The following is a 21126-nucleotide window of genomic DNA, read 5'->3' on the forward strand; positions in this document are numbered from 1 at the left end:
ATATATATATATATATATACCGTGTGATCTATCCATGTGGATTTTTGCCAATGGTAAATAAAACAGCCAACTTTGGATAAGGAGAATTTTATAAGGCAATATCATTGGTCCAAGTAGATTGACAAAAAACTGGTTGGGAGCCCTTATGTGACATCAATATATTTGAAAATCTTTGAATTAAACTTCAATGAACGCCTAATTTAATTAAATAATAATTAAAATATCGAACATTAAGTTAACACAAAACAAATAAATACATTTCGCCTATTTCTAAAGTATCAAAATTAAATATATTTTTTTGTGTAGATATAGCACGGTTCAAATTGATCTTGAATAACTATCTCATTTTCATTTTCACAAATTAATTTAATTCTAGCATGCACTACGTATGTATGTAGTCGACTTTTGATATGTTAAATTTGCAGAAATTTTCACAGAAATACGTTATTTCAGTCTTCCCACGAAAAATTGCTAATTACTGATAATTACAAAAAGAAATTAATTATTGAATATAGTTTTTGTGTTACAATTAATTAATTATAAAATTAATAAATATATAGGTAATTATACAATTTATACGAATAATTTTATTAATAATTATACATTATATACGAATAATTATATTAATAATTGATACTTATTGTGAGGTATTGGCAGGTATTTCGATTTTGCCCCGTCGGCACAACAACCAGATGGACCGATTACAAAGAAACCGTTCAAACCCTTTTACGATCGCTCGAAAAAAAAAATTTAAGGTCTGAGATGAAAAACGTAAAATTATGAATGAAAAGAGAAAACATGTCTCAATGTTAAAATTTCGAATTTCGAAGCGTTTGCGGACTGTGGTGGCATATGACGAACAGTTTTTGTACAGGGTGCGTCAAAAGTATGGGAACGATAAAATTCTTGACGAATAGTTTAACTAAAACTTAACAACGGCTTGCATTATCTGATCATAGTTTCAAGCATGAATTAAATTTAAAAAAAAAACAATGATATCCCGGATATTTAGTGGGAGATAAGAAACTCGTGGTCTCAAGAGCGGTTAAATTTTGGCATTGTTATCTTCGTCGTTATTCAGTCAAATATTACACAAGCCGTCCCTGGAATGTCCGAGTATTCTCACACTTTTAAAACACGGGACGTATATATTGATAACGATACAATTTGGATACATATAATGGGTCCTGCAATGCTGCGATATATATGAAAAAAAAATTAAGAGCCTTCAAAAAAAACAACATTTTATGTAAAGAAACTTTGTGTAAAAAGATATAAATATTTATTGCAACATTTTTTTTAATTTTCAGAAATTCTATAAGTGAGCATAGTCTTTTTTGTTGCGACTGACCTCCTGTAGTAAGTACCTCACAGTTTGGTAATAAGTTAATACATTTAAAACAACCTTTTAAATACTCTATGATAGAATGCAATTATTGTTCTTTGAGGCAATCTAGGCACCTAGAATGGAGGAAATAGTTAAATACTCTAATGGACCGTCGTAGAAAAAAAGTTAACTAATACTACATCTATTGCATTTCTGTTTATTGTGGCCTCTCCTTCGGGCTTCGTTCTCTTGGTCAATTTTCCTTCTCAAGGTATCTGTAACATTTTCTAACAGTCACGTAAATACTGCAGTTCTAAATCCCACCTGCCAAAGGCTTCTTTCCTATAGCAACCAGACTTTCGTAGAGCTCTCTCACGGGGTTCAATTCAGGACTCAGTCCATGTATCCAGATTAACATCATTCGGAAACCGTGCTCTTTGTAACTCGAAGGGCCTATAGAAGATATTCCCAAATGGTAGGAAGTAATAGAAAGGGCAAATTTCACGAGTTTATTATTACCATTATACTGATGTTCGATGGCCTTGATTTGATCGTCCGTGAAGGCCCAATAATGAGCCAGCCTTTTCCACTCTCCGGGGCTCAAATGCTTGTAGGCGAGTTTGTACAGAATTTCTTTAAGTCTTTCGTACTCTTTGGCCTTTCCTTCATCTTTAGATCCGGTCCTCCATCCTTTGCTTAACTTTCGCCTTATACTGGAGCCGTCCTTTTTGTTTTCATGGCTCTCCTCCTGAAATAAGAGGGACTATTCCAGAAAGAGAAAGGAGGGAACACAGGGAGAACAAAGAGAAAAAAAAGAAAAATCGTTATTGAACGTAAATAAAGGCCCAAAATATAACTCATTACTGCCCTTAGCTGTTTAATTTATCATTGTGTCTATGGTTCGATTAATTGTCAATAACGCTTTTCCTTATTAATTAAAAAGTGTCAAAAATTTAAATTTTAAATGTAATTTTTCTGGTTCTGGAGCTCAACCGTGAGCTCCGGAAACAACACAGCAACCAGTACTAACCAACTTACATGCCCTGGATAGTCGAGCCTGGCAGTCTTAATTATCATATCCACAATGGCGGTAAAACTTCCCCGAGCTGCTATATACAGAGGCGTTCTACCTCCCTGCTCCCGTTGTTCTATATTAGCTCCCGCGGCTAATAGCAGCTTACATATTTCTGTATGGCCCATCTCTGCTGCTATGTGAATTGGGGTTTGCAATCTCTGCAATTTATATATCTATGTAATCAAATTATAATTTTTTTGAAATATATAAATGAGAAGAACAACGCTGTGTACAGAGTGTCCGTTTTTGAAGTTTATTCATGGGGATCTCCCCAACGAACTTTGTCCTAATTCAACTGGCCGCAAAAACGGCCACTGCAGTACATATGTATGTATGTGTATATATACATTTTTGATTTTATTGATTAATAAACATTAAACTTACTTTGTTCAGACAATTAAGGTTTGCCCCCTTATTTATCAGCATTTCGACTGTTTCAACTTCAGTTGCTTGGCATGCCATATGTAGGGCGGTATTTCCACTCTGGAAATGAGAACGGTTAGAGCGTATAAGGCCTTTATTACAATGTTTCCGTAACCGAGGGCTAAATTAGTTTTATTAAGATTGGTCGTTGCTTGCGGAATTCTAAGTGAATAATTTAGAACACTCCCAGTTTATGGCTTTTTTAAACAGGTCGGGAAGGAGCGCCCAGACTGTTTCAGTAATTTGGGTTCGCTCAAAGATGGTAAAAGATTGTAACTGATATTCAAAAAAGCCACTTCAATCAACGAATTGGTGAAATGCCAGTGGCGTGGACGGCTTAAATGGATTTTTTTGCATATTGTTAAGCCCGAGGGAAGTATGGACACCAGTGGCGTAGATTATTTAATTCTAATCTCTCAGATAAGCTTTAACTCTTTAACTTTCAGGTCGTGAAAAAGAATGAAGCAAGTCAGATCACTTTGGCCTATGTCTAAAGCTATCTACAGTCGCAGAGGTCGAAGTATGAGTCCAGAATCTTTCGAAATTCTTCTCTCATTGGAGCAAATAGTTTATAATTCAACATCGGTAGAGGTATTAACCCTCGCAACCAATTGTCTCTGTCACCTGATTGGGTACTGCCAACGAAGCTCCATGTTGTAGTAGGCATTCTAAAATCCCTCTGCTTCCCAGACTTGCTGCTATGTGTAAGGCCGTATTTCCTCTCTGGAAATGAGACCAACATTAAGGTCAAGTATTATCCCTAGAACCAACATATTTTTATCGAGTTAAACCTATGGATAAAACTGGATAAATGGTTAATTGTTAAAAAACAGGAAATGATGAATAATCCGCTTCAGTCGCATAGTACATATTTACAACAATTGAAACAAAGGACCAATAATTTTAAATGCAAAAAATTGCCGAAGACACGAATTTTATAACCCATTGAAAATGACTGAAACATACGCAGGGCTGAAGATTTGCAATTGAATTTGACACGAGTTAAGTAAGGCTGGCATTAACACATTAAAAGGGTTTGGTATTCATTAAAATATACAACACCTGTCCTTACGCAAGAAATCGTTTGTGTGAATTTATGTGCCGAAGTCCGAATCGTTCCTGGAAGATTCACATAATTTAATATCCTGCGATTTTTTATCCGTTCTAACAGTGCCAAGTCGGCTAAAAATAAGGTGGATGTGAGATTATCCCATGACTTAAAATGCGGGAATAATAAACTAAATTATTCACTAAACAAGGGTAGGTTTACACCGCGATAAACCTAAGGTAGCACGTAAATCAACCCTAAGGCTTATTGGTATTTTTTACACTACTTATTATTCATTCTAATGTTTAATTTATAAGTTTCATTTATTTGCATAATACTAAAACTAAAAGCATTTATATAACTCGATACCATCAAGCCTCTGCTTCTAACAATTCGTAATTTGAACATGAAACTTGTATTGTAAGGGATTGCTGAGTGAGTTTATCCCTTTGTTTATGTAACTGCTCCTTTGAGAAATATCGTGCTATCTGTAATGTACGTATTATATATTTAGGATTGTATTACGTCATAAAGCCCTCAGAGACGTGGGAAATATACGGATGAGCCAAAGAGCTGTGCATCAGATGACAAGTTTATGGGAGCTGGAGGTTGCCAACATTTAGACTTTGCGCGAAGTTTATGTGTTCTAGTGCTACATCAACTTATTTTCGTTTCGTTCCAAGGAGCTCCACGTGCAAAGGAATTGAATGTGACTCACTTGATTCTCGCCATCAGTATCAGCGCCAGTTTCCAGCAACACTTGCACCACCCGATTTTGTTGGTGTTGCACAGCTATGTGTAACGGAGTGTTGCCTTGGTGGTCGCGTGCCTCCATGGCAGCGTCTTTAACTAGCAACATCTGAGTTACTTCCTCGTGCCCTCCTTGGGCGGCTTCGTGCAATGCCGTTCTATTTTCCTGCAATAATGAATCGTAACTGTTCTGGGTACATTATACGTCGATATTTCTCTGAAAAATCCACCCCTAGGTACTCATCATCATTTTGGATAAGAGGCACAAGGCTACTTAAGTGAGATTTTTCCCGAGTGTTGGATAGACAGTAGGGGCGCAATATAGACTGCCCGACTCGATCACTGGATTTGAGACCTCTTGATTATTCCTTATAGGGCCTTATCGCTTAACGTTTCACAGGCTGTTTTGAAGAGGAAACCAAGTGGAGGTTAGTTCAAATTGTTAATGATAGGAAACTCAGAGACAACCCCGCCACCTCCCAGAATCTGGAGCGGAAGCAATATCTGTTGATACAGACTGATTTAAATTACTCTTCAAACAGTCTCTCCTGCCCTACTTCAAGACAACCAAAGATTTGTAATAAAGGTATAAATAAGTAGGAATAGGAATAAAGGAGAATATAAATTTTACAAATAGACGTTAACATGCTAATAAATGGATACCTTATTTTTCTTATCTAGACTAGCGCCCATTTCTAAAAGCCGTTTAACAATGATAACATGTCCGTTAGCAGCAGCATGATATAGAGCAGTTTGTCCGTCGGCGTCGACGGCGTCGATCTGGACGTCGTCCAAAGTGTCCAGGAGGAAATCTATTACTTCCGCTCTGTTATTGCGAGCAGCACATATCAGTAGCGTGTATTGTGCCTGGTTAGTAAAAGCACAAGTTACTGCAAATTGATTCGATAGGTACTAAATATATTAATGACTTCGGGACCAGAATATCACAAACGTTATACGGGGTGACCCACTTACAGTGAAAACAGTTAAATATTTCGTATATCGCAGCAAATACGTAAGGCCATTTTTTAAAATTAAATTTGCGCTAAGGGGGAAAATTAATAATTACGATTTTTTTAAACAAATTTGTTGATTTTGTCGGATGACGTGTGAGGTGTATGCAGGGCGTCCGCTTTCACCGTGGGGATCTCGGGAGTTGTAAAAGAAAGGAGGTTGATTCAAAAAGCGGTAAATTGAGTCGAATTTGGGTGATTTCAAAATGAAGAATGTGCAGTGATAATAATCACATAAAGAGAAAGTATTCTTCCTTGCATGCGGTTGGTATGATTTGCGAAAAATTTAACTGTTTTTTTAAAAAAGGGGATGTCAAGGAAGACTCTGTTTTGCTTTAATGAGTAACAGAGCTTGAAAAAATATGTTTCTTTGGACTGCCCAGAAATTTATTAGAGCCAAATTTACTTCAAATAAGTAGAAATAACTCCTGAGGCCAGAGATAATTGATATTTAATCTTTTTGATGTTAACCCACGCAGAGCGAACGCGTCCCAAAAATTCCTACTAATTTTAGCATATGAGTGAGGATAAAGTTCAGTATCTAATTACACGATCTGTTTAATCTTTCGTTGTAAATTTAAATTTTTAAGTGAATTATAGTTTTATTTTTTTAGCTAAATTCAGTTTCAGTTTTATGAAGCTTTGTTGCTTGTTCACCTTGCGGCCTCGGAGACCTGAGAGTAAACGACGAATGTTCCCGGCACCGTCGAACCCAATCGAAATTGGAAGGTGCGATTTTTACTTGTTTTCAGCCGGGCTCAAGTGCTTCCGACACTCGTTACATTTCTATGAACTTAATATTCAAATCTGTATAAAGTTTTTCAAAATTTTCCCCAAATTTTCGCTCGGAATTTGATGTTTTTCAAGAGCGCAATCGGGGAAACGCAGAGGCGCCACTAACACTGACAACCGAAGCCTTCTTACATATTTTAGTTCACCGTTTTTCTACTCATTTTTCCATTTCCACATTCTAAGTCAGTTTTAACTCTCATCTTGTTGATAATTGATCCGAAGTAAGAGATCAGAACTGCGCATGATCCTTCTCGCAGGGCCAATGAGAATACAAGAAAAAACAGAGCAATGCGACAAAAACGGTCTAGATCACGTTGCCGTGAGGCCTTTAAGATACAGGTCTTAACACATCCATTAAATTAGTTTACAGAACTTTACTAAACCTACCCGGGGAGCAGACCTACCGCAGACGCTACGTCTTTGCCGGTCAAAGAATCTTATATATGGTGCGCAGTTTGGAGTTTGAGGCCACGAGGAATGTTCTCTACAAGGGAAGAGAGTAAGGGAGGTCAAATTCTCAGAAGATTGATTCCAGGTGATATTTAACATCGACCTATTGAGATATGGACCACTGCAGCGTTTTAACATTATAAGCCATTACAACTAGAATTGGCAGATCACGAAAGCGCCGAGGTACCAAGGAAAGGGGCCATCTCTGGAAAATGAACGATAGCCCCAAAAAAGGGTATCTATGGTCAAGGAGAGCAATGGTACGTTCCAAGAGATTTGATTAGGAAGGTACGCGAGAGCAACAAGATCAGATATTTGGCAAACTTTAGGGACCGCTTCCTCTTCGAAGGGGGACTTTTTAGCTAGTTAGAAAGTGGTACCGAAGGACGGCTGCGCATGAAGAAATTCTGGAGTTTCGAAATTGAGTCGATCACTTAAATAATGGAAAAACCGATGATGTTTTCTTTCTCAAAATCCTGAATTTATCGTCACCCAAATTGAGCAATATCGTCTAAAAAAAGGTTAACTCCGAAGCGCTGCCTTCGCTCATCGGTTCACCTTCGACTTGCAGGAATTCTATCGCTTCGTATATTATTTCTGGCCTCTGTAGCTACTACGAAACTGTCTAACTACGGTTACAGTCTACGATTACATTGTATAAACAAAAAATTAACGTACCTTTGTTACAGAGTTAGTGCAGGCCCCCGAATTTATAAGAAGCTCAACGGCTTTGGGATGTCCGTGCCAGGCTGCCATGTGTAAGGGTCGCATTCCGTACTGCAAGTTATTTGATGTAACTTTATGAAAACAAAGACGTAGTTAATTAAAAGACTCAGCCAAGGATAACCTTCGGATATATATATGCCGTGCTGCGTCACACAACTTAATCCCTTAGTAAAACTTAAAACGTATGAAATGCACCGAAGGCATGCCCCAACGCACCTATCCCTGACTTGGTGCTGGCCTCATGAGTTCTAGCTTTCATTATTGCATTGTTGAATGCTTTTGAATTATGGAGCAGGTGTAACTGGAGCTTATAAAATCAGGCCTAAGGCGTGAGTTCTAATATTAATTCAGCAGCGCTCCAAGTGAAATAATTAAGTAACAGATGATCAACAGAGGATCAATCCATTATTGTCTAGCTAGATGACCGTTATTTTTGTGTGTAATTTTTATATAGATAATATTTATATAGAAATATGTTTGATATTGATTGGGTCAGTACGGGGTAAATAATGCTGCTGCTGTCGCTGCCCGAAAGGTCAACTATATACATTCCATGGAAACCAATACAATTTTGAATTTATGCCAGGAAATAATCCGAAAGATATTACTCAATCTTATGGCGGAAATGGTTTTTTTTATTAGGATAATTTGTCATTCCAGCAGAGTTGCCAGAATACAAAATATGGGTTTCAGAAGCCTGGCTCATAACTCCGGACACGATGAGAGGGCTCATCACATAAACGACCTTATAGGGGCTTTACCTTGTCCCTAGCTTCGATGTCGCAGCGCGCGTTGAGCAACATTTCCATGATTTCGATGTTACCTCTTGCTGATGCCCAATGAATAGGAGCTCTGCCATACTAAGGAAAAAAGAGAAATGGAGCGTTAATTTATATTATTCATTAAGGCTTATCTTTCAGATTAACGGACGAGCATAGGAAATTTTGGCGTGTCTATTGGTTTATGAGAATCGCAGTGTTTATACTGGGTAATTGAAATTTGCTGCTCGCCATTGATATCTTAAAAACCATAAAAGATCGCTTGAATTAAGACAATGTCGCGCATTTTCGAGCTTTGCTAAATGCCGGTTTGAAATTTTTAAAAAAGTCCGATTACTTCCGAAGATATTCGAAAAAAAAAATTCAAATTTCTCAAACATTTTTTTATTGAAAGTTATTTGAAGACTTTTTCAACCATGAATTTCACCTCTTCTTTGTCGCTGTTGCTCCTTTAACGCCAAATCCAATAGCGTCATTAAATTTTAAATGCAACGTTTCAGAATTTGGAGGGCATCATCAACTGGCAAAGCTCGAAAATACGTCGCTTTGTCCCAATTTCAGCGACCTCGTATCTTTTGTGATTTTCGAGATGCCAATGGCGAGCAGCGAGTTCGAACCGTCCGGAACGAACACTGCGATTCTCACAAACCAGCAGGCCCACCAAATTTGCCAGTGTTGACCGGTTTTTCGAAAAATATCCGCGAAATTCCAACAGGCCCGCCCCACCGGCAAGCCCCTGGTGCTTCCGATTAAACTCTCATATGTCTACAAGACCCACTACGGACCACCATCGGACGTAAGCCAACTCGCCTGTACATTATCTTGTGGGTCCCGATGATCGAAATAACTATTACAAAACTTTCCGTTCAGTTGGAGATTTCATGCGATTTGGCTCGGAATATGAGGCAATGCCGGAGAAGACGAATGGGGCCCCCAAATAAGACAAAGTGGTGCAAGACTCATATCGAAGGTGAAGGCGAGATTGATGGAGGAAATGGTAATCTGGCTTCGGATGGAATTTTATTTTCATTTTACAGAAATGCGATGCCATTCAAAGTTTTTAGCCAATATGAAATGAAGTGCTCTCACGGCGAATTGAGAAACAAGAAAGGGAAAATGATCCCTTTCCGTTCTGCGGACATAAATTGTATAAAAATTTGCTGTCATCATTTCCTGCCCATTCGGCCACAGTTTCGTAGTGCACTTCCGTTGTTCCCATTTTGTTTTATTAATGGAATATTGACATTGTGCTTTTCGGGGATGGATGGAAGTGCAATTTATAAAGCCTATTTCCTCGTTTTCGATCTTATTGGGAATTGACGAGAAACCAATTTTCCTGGTAATCTATATAGGGGAATAAAAGGAAAACCCGCGAAGATTCCTGCTTCGGTTTTTCATGGAGAAGTATTTCTGTCGGAAATTTACGAATAACTATTGTTAAATTACCTTTAAAAGAAGGAAACAAAATTCAAAACGTTTCTTACATCGAAGTTGCTGTTTATTCGAAACCTGCGGAATCGAAAGGGGAATATTAAGAAACTTTGAGCCAACGAGAATGATCAACCTCCGACCTTCATTATTCATGGGCAATGGTTTGTTATTGGTACACCGAAGCAATCACTGGCGAACTACAGCTATAACTTGCACTGGTGCAACTGTCCTGAAAATTCCTCCAGCAACGTTCGACATCATAAAATTTCCTTGTCCTCCGTTCTTTGCGGTTAATTGATAACCGAACGATCGATCTGTATGTTAAAATACTGCGACATAAATTTCAAACCACCGTCTTAGCTCTTATGTAAACAGCTCTATCTAAAGGAGCTTGTTAGACCCGGCGACACGTGAAAGCGGATTTAAGTCGATAAGGCACAGAGGAAGTTCATTGAGATTGATGCCAATTATGCTGTTTCGGTTTCCGGGCCTCTAATTAAAGAAACAGAAAATGAGGACTATTTTGAGTAGTCATTCATGCGGGGAAGTTCCTTCTTCGTCCCGATTTCAATTAAACCGAAACTTACGTTGTTCCTTGAGTTAATATCGACAGGTTCCTTCAGGACCTTCTTCACACCGTCCGTGTCGTTCTTGATTACAGCCTCGTGCAGCAGGAGGTCGTTCCTTTGGATAATAGCTCTTCTCTCCAGTTCTTCAGGGGTGTTGGCAGGGGAAGCACAGTTGGTCCTATTAGGACAGCTGATGTATTGAAGCGGTTGAGCCATGTTGTCACCTCTGAAAAGAACGCAGACGGCCCCTTTTAGTCCCGCTTTCTCAAGTATTTTAAAAGCAACTTTTTTTTTTCAATTTATTACGTTCATTCAGCGCTGCAGTGATACCGGAACGTCTTCGAGCACCCTTTAATGCGATTTTCCGGATTCCTTTTAAACACACTTCGAGTAATCATGAAATGTGAGCAGTTATTCACCAAGTCTTTCTGTTAAAGTTTGAGCAAACGTTGGGACTTTTCCGGTATAATTTCCCAAGCAAGGAAGGAAAGACTTGATGAAACTCATTGCGGCAGCAATATTGTTTAGCTGAGCTTTATGCCGCCTTGTGTCTGCTCAGTTGGTAGCTGATTTAATATACTCCGTTTTCAAGGGAAAACAATTTCAATTATGTGTGTTTTAGCAGAAATTTTCATGTGTCGACTTGCGTGCGAGTCACGCTGCAATTAACCCAAAATCCGTCTCAACGGGGCGCAATCAACGATGTTGCGAATTCAACTTACCTAAGTTAAATTAATTGTTCCTCTCTTTCAGTGTAATTATTTCACCTTCCCAGTAGCGGATCAGCTGCACGTGAAAACGATGAATTCCCACGTCTGTCCCACGCCATTTCGATCATGAAAAGAAATCACTTCCTGCGGGCTAAAGCTGCATCAAGTCCATTGCCGTCACTATGCCGCTCGCCAAGATTTCATGCTGAAATCACAAATGCATCACAACTGATCACGACGCAAATCCGTCAAAGATCGAGCAATAAAAGATCGAATCGCAAAAGTGACAACGGACTCGGAAGTTTTATTTTCGATCTCGGCGGACATAAGCTTTAAGTTGCTGATCCTAAGAAGGATGGGAACTGCCGGAACGGGAAACAATTTTCTTGAGCGGAACAGAGAGTGGTCGAATTAAGGGGCGTTAGGGATATAAAAATACGTGCTTCGCAAATGTCTTTTGTGGGGCTGAGAAAACTTGATAATGATTAAATGGCAGGTCGTTCTTATCATTAACTGCAGAGCAAGAAAGCGCTAACTTATGTTGGCGGATTTCGGGTCTGAACTAGCAGGTAGTGCCGGTGAAAAGTTGTCTTAAGCTGGAGTATAAAAGTTGCATGTTTTTTTTTTAACTTTTACGTTTTTAATTTGTTTTAATTATTATTATTTTTTAAATTATTTTATGATGTTGATTTTTTTATTATTTCATTACTTTATTACATTTTTTTAAAATTATTATATTTTTATTATTGTGTTATAATATTTATTATCTTATTCGTTACAAAGGTTTATGGAAATTTCATAATATCCCGACAATTCCCGGTGCCCTGTCAATATCGCATTAAAAGTGTAAAAGGGAGAGTTAAGGCAGACCACTGTTCCACCTGATTAATCCGCAATTGTCCTTCCTTGTTTACCTTCAATGCTCTCTGCTGTAATATTGCAAGGTGTTGGGCCATATTAGGCCATATTTCCTTATAGGGTCTGTTTTTATTTTCATTTAGCTGACAGGACACGAAACTGAGCAAAGCAAAAAAATTTATGCATTTTGGAAGATATCCTCACCACTGCAAACCTTGTAGAAGTATTATTCCACACTTTAGGATTATTAAATTTGCTCTTTTCCGTTGATGCACTTTCCTTAACACCTTAATCAAATAAGTTTGCAAAGTGAACTCTGGTAGAAGCAATTTTCGCTTTCTATTCTTTAGTAAGACGTGTCGGAGTTTATATAAATTATCCACATAAAAGGAAAGGGGGAAATGTGTCTAAATAAATTTCATTCTTTTATTACATTTTTTATTCGCCCAATAAAATTTTGCCACTAGAAACTCTAAACCACTGATTTAGCTCTCCATGCAGTTTTAGATTTAATTATCAGGTAAAAAATTGTTACTGATGGACGTACACGCGCGGACAAAAACATTAAGGACGCGCCATTAAGAAAAATACTACTCAGGAATGCTGCACTTTCTCGGGACACCGTGTTTATTGTCAACAAATAAGCATAAGATTTAAGTGTGTCGAATATTCGGGTAAGTCTGCTAACGTTAATCTTTGCATGCATGTAAGAAAATTGTGAAACCCTTTTGATCAGGGCACAATTTAGTCATTGTGTCTGGGCCTATGTAAGGAGGTCATTGTTAAGAGCGACGAGATCTGAGACTAGAGCAGCGCTAAGAACAAAACGGTTATAATAAGCGATATTAAAGTATTTAGTAGCGTAATAACGATTTATTAGGGAAATTCTGGAATCACTCGAACGCTGAAAATCTTGACACTACTTAAGTGCGCATTTAAACATGCGTGATACGTCCAGTTAACGACCTTCATTGGCCTTGTGGAATGAAAAAAAAAAACAGAACTTAATTGGTGCAGGAAAGATCGGGAGTTCTTTTTTTTACAAAATTTCTTTATAAACCTTAATATATCTGCAAAAAGGAAATGAAACGGAATAACTTGATATAACAATGTAAACGCGGCGGTCGACTGCTTCGAATTTATCCCAAGAGGAATCTCTTTGTTCTAGCATTTAAATGGGGAATAAATATCCAATTCTTGTTCAGACATAATGTAGATATCATGAGTCACATATACACCGCCATAATTCATTTTACGCAGTCAGCCCAAGTTCTTAGTTCCAGATTTCCCATAAAATATCTGGCCAAAAATTGAATGAGGGAAGCCCCTACGCGAGGAAAATTTAATGCTTTTTATGATTTATCATAAAGAGTAAATTCCCTCGGGTAGAAAAAAAGGAAATTGCTTCGTAATGACCTTTTGTTTTCATATACTAAATGCGCTTGCATTAGCAAAACTTTTCTCCCGTTTATGAACCCCCGAAGAATATACATGAGGAGCTTTTTATGGGAATATGGGCGCTTGAAATGCCTTCCGAAGAAATACAAAGTTGGAGGAAGATCCATTAGCATTACCAAAAACATGTGCGGGATTTTCTGCAATTTTTGCGGGATATTCGACAATTCCTTTAATTATCCCATTTTTTTTAATTACATTTCAGTCGGTTAAAGTTAGTTCAAGTTAGGTTTTCTGACGTCTGCACTCGCGGAAGCAGATCAAAGCAATTGGCAGCCGGACCATCAGGCCCGCCGACACTGGCGACTTATCCCCCAGCGACAGTTCCAGGTGGCTGCATGCGGCAGGAAAAAGCAGCCCGAGGGTTTAGTGGGTAGGCGCCACGACACCAGGCCAGGTGTCTTCGGAAAGTTTTCCCCGAGAGAAAGAAAATCAGGTTAGTTCAGGTTAACTCATCTGGAGATACAGTAAATCGCATAGAAACTGGATTTATTTCGCAAGCCAACAATGCAGGAACATTTTCTAGACAAGCAGTTAATTATCTATCGGTTCCTTGATGGAAGTCGTCAACTCAGCTTTACAGCCTCACTATATTTTCAGCTTTGTTTTAGTAAACTCAAGGCGAAAGGTATACAAAAGTGATAAATTAGGAACTACAAGGGGGTATTGATTTTCGCCTTTCATCCACGGCGCCATAATTAGGGCCTCTTGAGAAAATAGGCTTTTCGGAGCCTTTGATATTAAGATAAAAAGCTGCTAGAAAATTACTCTGAGGACTTATCTCGTCTGAAAATAAAAATCTGCTTAATCTATTCATGAATTTTCGCGTAGTTTTCATTCCCAGTTTCACCACTAAATTGTAATTATCAGATAAATCTTCGTCACGAATTATTGTGCTCCGCACAATTTCCGAATAAACTAGATGATAAATCTAGACCAGGGGCGTCCAAAATCATGCTACCGATAATCATGATTAGACATGGAGGATGGTCTGGATGCGGACCTCTAGAAAGTGTCTACAAAATGTTGTAAGGTAATGATCATCATTATAGTCGTTGTATGGCCTGCTGCACCAACAAAGTTGTGTTGGGCTCTTTCCGCAAACTACCAAAGAGACAAATTGTATTTTTTAATGGGAAACTCTAGATTTTTGCACATCTCGCAAGATGACTTCACCTTGATTTCAGATGTTTGTGGGTAGCTGGTTGAGTCGTCTTCAAGATATGAAACCTTTTAAGGGTGAAATCAAATAATGCAAGAGGACACTATTTCAATGGACATTAAATGGAAGGGTGAGTTTAGTTGGCCACGTACTGGTTGTACAATAATGGTCTAAATAACAATAAATCTGTTCCGACACTGACGATATTTTCAGGGACAGTTCTCCGAGTTAGAAAGGGGTTAATTCCAGTTCCTTCCATTTCCAAGGTGGCCCGGAATTCCAAGTGGATATGCGCCGTGGCGAATCCCACGCTGCCCGGCCGATAGAAGAGAACCGTCATCATCTTCTCGGGGTCTTTCGAAGATTTTCCTCGTGATGAAAAAAGGCAGGTAAGCTGAAAGAGAGCGTCCCTTGCGGGTCTGCCATTAAATGCCATAAAAACCATAGCGGAGGAAACAGGGACGACATATGCTTAAAACGTTTAACAAATTTCATAACTCAGTCTCCCTCAAAAACTTAGAACTAGTTAGATGCATCTGCTCAATTTTAAGGGATGTAAATGTTTACAGGGTTGGTTAACTTGGCTTAACCTTACCGAGGAAAGATCTCCTTTCCTCGGATTCTGAAAGGGAAAAAAAAACGTCATTTGTTTGCGTTAAATTAGAAAACGGTATTTCCACAAGACGACGAAATAGGCAGGAAAAACGAAAACAGTTTTTCAAAATGAAATTGCCGTCGGAATTAAGTTTAATTCTGACGAATGGAACGGGAGAAGGAAAGTATGTCTGAGTTATTGCTGCTTTTAAGGAGATGTATTAAACAATAATTCTTGATTCGCTTTTATTCATTTGAAGAGATTTGCAGCTGTTAGAGTTATTCCGGGGGTATGTTTGCAGCCTGTCTGGAAGGTCCACCCCACGAGACGTCTATAAAATTTAAATATCTCGTTCTGATTAAAATTTAAATGTACCTGATTAGCATTTGAAAGGGCCCCAAGCACTTCGAATGGAAATTCACATCCTGACAAACTTTATAGTTTTTGACTAGAAGTTTTTTTTTTTATGTTAGCGTTTATGTCTTCGTCAGATCTTCCAAATCCCGACTCGTTTTGTCATGAACAAAAACGTATTCCTACCTGCATTTCAATCGCCTAATTTATCCCCAGACATTTAACGATTTTTTTTACCCTACAAACACGAAAAAGGTTTCTAATTACTATTAAACGAGAGATAGGACGAACTGTCCTGGCAGGCAATGAAACATTGCAAGGACGTAAATGATGGGACGATAATGGGGAGCCGACACATGTTTACTGGGGTTTATTGTTGTGATTTGGTGGAGAATTTACTAGCTGCGGGTTTAGTTAATATCCTTCTCGTTCCGAAGCTCGAAATATGGATTTTGCTTCGCCGTTTTATCACTGATACTGTTTATCATTCGCGTCTGAATACGGCGCAATAAAAGGATAACTCCACCTGAATTACGGGCCCTACAACAAAACCCGACTCAATTTCATCGAAGAAAGAAACATTTCTATTGTTATAAAAAAAAGACTCATTAAAGAGAAAAAATCACCATCGGGAGTAAAGTGCATTTTCACTTTGTCCTTTTTTGAACGTTTTCATTTTTCCTTCGTTGTCTCGGGGGTTGCACAAGCTATTTATAAGAATAAGGCAGCCGTCCGAAAATAATTGTTTTGCGTGACAGAAAAGAAAACACTCCGTAAAAATGGTTTGATTTTACGTTGGACGTTTCTGATACCAACATAACTACGTCATTAAAAAACGAACCAAGTTCGATGGTTAAAACTAAAAAAAAAAAAAATTGGTAATATGTCCGCCCGCCGCATTGTTTTATGGACACGTCTGGGCATCGATTCAATGAGATGATCGATGTCCTCTTGAGGGATCTCAATCCAGGCTATCTACGCGGCATTACGGAGTGCCGCTACAATATCCTGGGCGTGTTCGAGTGGAGATAGGTCTGGACATCGCGGTGGCCAAGGTAACCAATTGAGTCGGAAGAAACCCACGCAGCACGTTGTCGTGCATTATCTTGTTAGAAAAAATTGTATGCACAGCGTTCTGAGATGGGACAGAAGATGCCAACACTTCTTTGATGTGCCGTTGAGCGGTCGCATCCCGTCTGATGAAAACCGAAGGTGACCTGCTGCCGTAAGCTATAGCTCCCAACCCCATAATCTCTGCAGCATGGTGTGCCTCGCGACCTTTTCACTCTTCCCCGACCGTCACACATACCCAGCCGAAATTTGAATTCGTCGCTGAAGACTACAATATCCCATACCAGGTCCCGTTGCCCCGGTTCTCCGCACCTCTACAATCGGTTTTGTTGAAGAAGAACGGTAGGAGGTAGTACGAGGTGATCATATCGGACCATTCTTACCGGGTGCTCTCTTTTCTATGGCACGCAGTACACAAGAACATGAGAGTGTCACGATTTGAGGGACATAAAGTTACGAATTATCTAATATGAGATGTCGATATTGCTGTTTTGCGCCGTTGCGGCTTCGGTGATTTAATCGCGCCGGGGAATTTCCATTGTTGCGGGTCGCTCTACATGGAAAATTGAGTCTACAACCGCATGGATGACCGAATTCGACTATAAATAAAGTTATTTGAAAATTGTGTCATTTATAATTCGGTTTTATCTCATTCAATACAAGCTAAATTTAACTGAAAAACAACCAAATAACGAAATAAATAATTAAATAATTAATTAAAAAATATGTGAACTAAAAGTCGGAAACCACCTGAACTCACCGACACAAAGTCGAATTGTGTTCTACAGGAACTTACATTTTTTCCCTTTATTTTCCGTACTATGTATTTGTCCATAATTAGTAATGCTCGCAATAATGTAACGTTCCATTTACTTGGAAATACAGCCCCATATGAATTATTCATGATCAGTTTCACGAAGGCGAAATATTAATTAAAAGGCCATTTCATATAATTAGCTACAGCTGGAAATCGGAATTCTGGGACGTTTTGGCGCGTATATTGGGTCAGTGAGAATTGAAAAACTTATTCCTGCCGACGCCTCTGGTCAAGGCTTAAATGTCACAACGAAAACCGAGGGAAACAGTTTTGCTCAACAGATATCTGAAAAAACTCGAGGAATAGACGGTTTAAAACAGTGGCGGGTATATATTCGGGCATGGCAGTGTTTTTTTGCGCCGAATTTACCGCAAGTTCCGTCACTGAACATAGGAGTTTTCTGTGCTTTTAAACCATGCATTTTTACCCGGTAAAAGCAGGGGCGCATACGTCGTAATTTTCCCAGCCGAGACAAAGCAAGTATCAATATTCGTAAACTACTGTGAGACAACAATGATTTTTAGAGAGGGCTCTGAATGAGTGCTTTCGAAGTTTTCCAGATATCAATACTTTGCAGTTAAAACACTGGAATGTTGTTGTCCGGCCGTTGCTCACCAACCACGCAGCGGTCCAAGAAAAACCTTTTTTCTTTGGATTATCGCATTCCTCCATTGGTCCAGATATTTTCCGCCTTGCTTCCTCCTCCCGGTAGCGCCTTCCCTGCTCATCTCCGAGCAGTATCTGTCCTTTCTTCGGTTCCGGGTGACGTCTCTCCAGCTCTGCTTTCTGCTTTTGCAGACCCGAAATTCCTCCAGAAGAGGAAATTTTCGCGCGAACACTGCAGGACCCAGAGATTGGCGCAAGGCGTATCTCTCAAGCGGCGGGAGTGGCAACGATGCCTTGTTCCGAGATCCCGATTGTTTAGCTGATGCAACGAACACCCTGTAGAGTGCGCGTTGCCATCCGGGCGGGCCGAGGCGTAATTCCGCCACTGGTTTAAAACTTTTGAAGGAGGTATAACATCTAGAGTTTCAATTAATTTCCCTCCACTCCTTGTTTATCCTCAGAAATTCTCTATAGCAACAGGTAAGTGTGCACGGGGCGTTGCAATATGTGACCCCAATTTTCGCACCCATATGAGCAACCATTTATTGCGCTATTTGTGTTCGAAACCCTACAGCGTGCATAATTTGCACGCACATAGAATTATTCAAAATTTAAAATCAAACGCAATAAACTGAAATGCAGTTTGCTCTAATTGAAATATTCTAGCTCGCTTAAACGTAGCTATAAAAGGTACCGGTTTAATTGCATAAATTGGTTTGTGAAGTCGGGAGCTTTCAATTCGACTTGTGCAAATATGTAATTTTGATAAATAAGCACACATTTTTTTGTAATAGGCCCAAATATTTTCAGGTCAAGTTGGTGCATGCATTATCGGCGATTTGCTCGAGACTGCACCGTTAGATTTGTCAAACTTGCAATAAACTCAGCTCAATTAAGCGGGAATTATATTCGAAACACAGGTGTTTCCATGGCAACCTTCGGCGGAACAACAATGAAGATCACAATGACGGCATTATCTCTAAATTTTTCATTAGCCCCCTTGGCTAATAACGGCTCGTTATAAAATTAACACAGTAATGACCTTTTATTTCAATCCGTTATTCCACCGTAGTAGAGATAAAGCAGAAAAACGGGCTTCACTTAATTGACCTAATGCCCTTTATGTTTTGTGTCCATAATAATTATTAAGCGTCGATTCCCTGGTGAACTCAGAGTTCTTATCAATACCCCATTTCGTTACGTTTGTTTGATGCAATAAAACCAAAAAAAAAAAAAAAGAATTTGAAATGAGGCTTCACGAGCCGTTAGAACGACACACGCCATGCACTGACATAGTGCAGGAATGAAATTTTTACAATATCGGAGATTATTTCCAAATACTCTTTTTTTTTTAAATAAATTTACACGATATATGCAAACACGAGAGGCATCGGAGTCACACGCTACAGCGATTTACGACGAGTAAAAACAGACCGTTCGAGAAACATAGAATATATTGTTGTTGTTTCACAGCTCAATAATTCGGAAGTCTTTTTTTGTATACAGAGTGTTCCATAAACACAACGTATGACTTCCAGAGGATATATAGGTCAAAAATGTCAAGTGTCACTGTGACTTACGGCACATATAATACTGAATCTGTCATTATTGAAAGTGATTGTCAACTTCAATAATAACAGAATTAGTGGCATGTATGACGTAGACTGCAGCGCTCAAATTTAAATGTATTTTGACGCTCAGGCAATTGTTTGAAATGAAGTGAAAGTGACCTGAAATCGAACGAAATTTATTTCATTAATTTCTTTATTGAAAGAGTTTTGGTGAGTCAAAATTTTTAATGAAATTTGCAACAACATAAATTTTCTTAGTGAAACTTGCTAAATATTTCACTGTCTCAATACAAATACGTTAACAATAATTATTTTAAAACAAATGTCCAAAGTGATGAGTATTACAAAAAATGTTGTAATCGTTTTGAACTTTGGTATTAACATTATCTATTGTTTTGTCAAGACTTTTATATCGAAAACAAACAACTAGGTCCCTTTACGCTATTGGTGAATTTGCTATTTTTATCTTATATGTTACGCTATTATTAATGTTATTTCTGTCTCGTTAATAAATAATTCTTGTATGGTAAAATTATTGGATATAACCAGTAGAAACAATAAGGATAATTATTTTGAGGAAAAAGTTGTCATTTTTCATGTTTCCGCCATACGTCAAAAATGACATGTGCTTGACAGAAAATCGATATAATGTTTAAAAGTTCTCTTCAACTTCATATTCACGTAATTTCTCTAGACCCGGTAATCGTATGGGTAGGTCGATTAGGAGAAATTGATTAAAACATTTTTTTTAGAAATACCAAGTCAGTCATAAATTTGTTAAAATAAAAAACTAAAAACGGCCATGATCCCGTTTTGCAAACTGCTGGTAACTTTTCCGCCATGACAACTGCATGGAAAAGATTTTGACAAACACTTTCTTGTGATTTGGCCATTTCCATGGAAATTAACTTGCTGGAAAAGCTATCAGGAGTTTGAAAAAGTCGGCGTCCAATTGGTTTCCTGGAAATGCAATTCTTTCGTTATTTAAGGGAGCTCGTGACTCCGATTGCTCCCGAGGTCCCTTCACTGACGATAAAAACCCACCCCATTAAAGAGCTTTAAAAGAAATAGAGTCGTTTACTCGGGCAATAAACTTTTATTTTGATTCAATGTGTTCAAAAAGCTCTATTATCATACGCACTTCAACACCTTCATAATTCACCGAATCGTCTCGTATTTTTTTTTTTTGAAAACTTTCTGCTAAAGTGTCCAACAACTTATCGAAGGTTATTCTGCACCTAATAATAGTAAAAATGATGTTTTTTTCCACAAAACCATGAAATAAATAACGCAATAAATTACAAGCAAATGGCACCAGGGAAATCGAGGGAAAAGCTCGAAAATAAACAAACCTGTTGACGACTGGGATCGTGCCGATCTGCCTCACTGAATATTCCGTCGATACGCTGCGTGACGTTGCTCGGAAAGCGTCGCGACGCACTGAACGGTGCCTCTGTCGCCGATTCGCGGCCTTTTGATATGCGCTTTGTCGGGAGGATTCCCACGACACGTTGGCCGTTTAGGTGGGCAGGTCCGCCTGCATA

The 21126-nt window shown here is 38.6% G+C and overlaps 1 protein-coding gene across 5 annotated transcripts; it reads right to left on the bottom strand.

The window, feature by feature from the left end:
• Window positions 1–71: 71 nt before the first annotated feature.
• On the bottom strand, window positions 72–21083 carry LOC136338690 (ankyrin repeat and death domain-containing protein 1A-like). 5 transcript variants are annotated; one of them, XM_066281323.1, is made up of 13 exons: window positions 20935–21082; window positions 11106–11298; window positions 10402–10609; window positions 8366–8464; window positions 7557–7655; window positions 5287–5490; window positions 4592–4789; window positions 3450–3548; window positions 2787–2885; window positions 2366–2560; window positions 1847–2075; window positions 1652–1780; window positions 72–1614 (listed from the first exon to the last, which is right to left on the bottom strand). In XM_066281323.1, exons 3-13 carry the CDS (start codon window positions 10597–10599, stop codon window positions 1514–1516), a joined length of 1650 nt encoding a protein of 549 aa, XP_066137420.1. In that variant the 5' UTR covers window positions 10600–10609; window positions 11106–11298; window positions 20935–21082; the 3' UTR covers window positions 72–1513. The 5 variants fall into 5 exon arrangements, with proteins under 5 accessions (XP_066137420.1, XP_066137422.1, XP_066137418.1 ...); XM_066281325.1 differs by having other exon boundaries at window positions 72–1602; window positions 20935–21081; XM_066281321.1 differs by having other exon boundaries at window positions 72–1602; window positions 1652–2075; window positions 20935–21083.
• Window positions 21084–21126: the final 43 nt, after the last annotated feature.

This window comes from Euwallacea fornicatus, chromosome 4 (genome assembly GCF_040115645.1).
Source record: "Euwallacea fornicatus isolate EFF26 chromosome 4, ASM4011564v1, whole genome shotgun sequence".
Lineage (NCBI taxonomy): Eukaryota > Metazoa > Arthropoda > Insecta > Coleoptera > Curculionidae > Euwallacea > Euwallacea fornicatus.

Excerpts from the sequence above, each read along its gene's own strand:
- LOC136338690 (XM_066281321.1), bottom strand. The coding sequence starts at position 10,599 with ATGGCTCAACCGCTTCAATACATCAGCTGTCCTAATAGGACCAACTGT. Across the intron at positions 3,549-4,591 it reads ATACTGATGGCGAGAATCAA|AGAGGAAATACGGCCTTACA; the intron begins GTGAGTCACATT and ends TCTCATTTCCAG. Across the intron at positions 1,603-1,651 it reads AGGAAAGAAGCCTTTGGCAG|ATACCTTGAGAAGGAAAATT; the intron begins GTGGGATTTAGA and ends AAAATGTTACAG.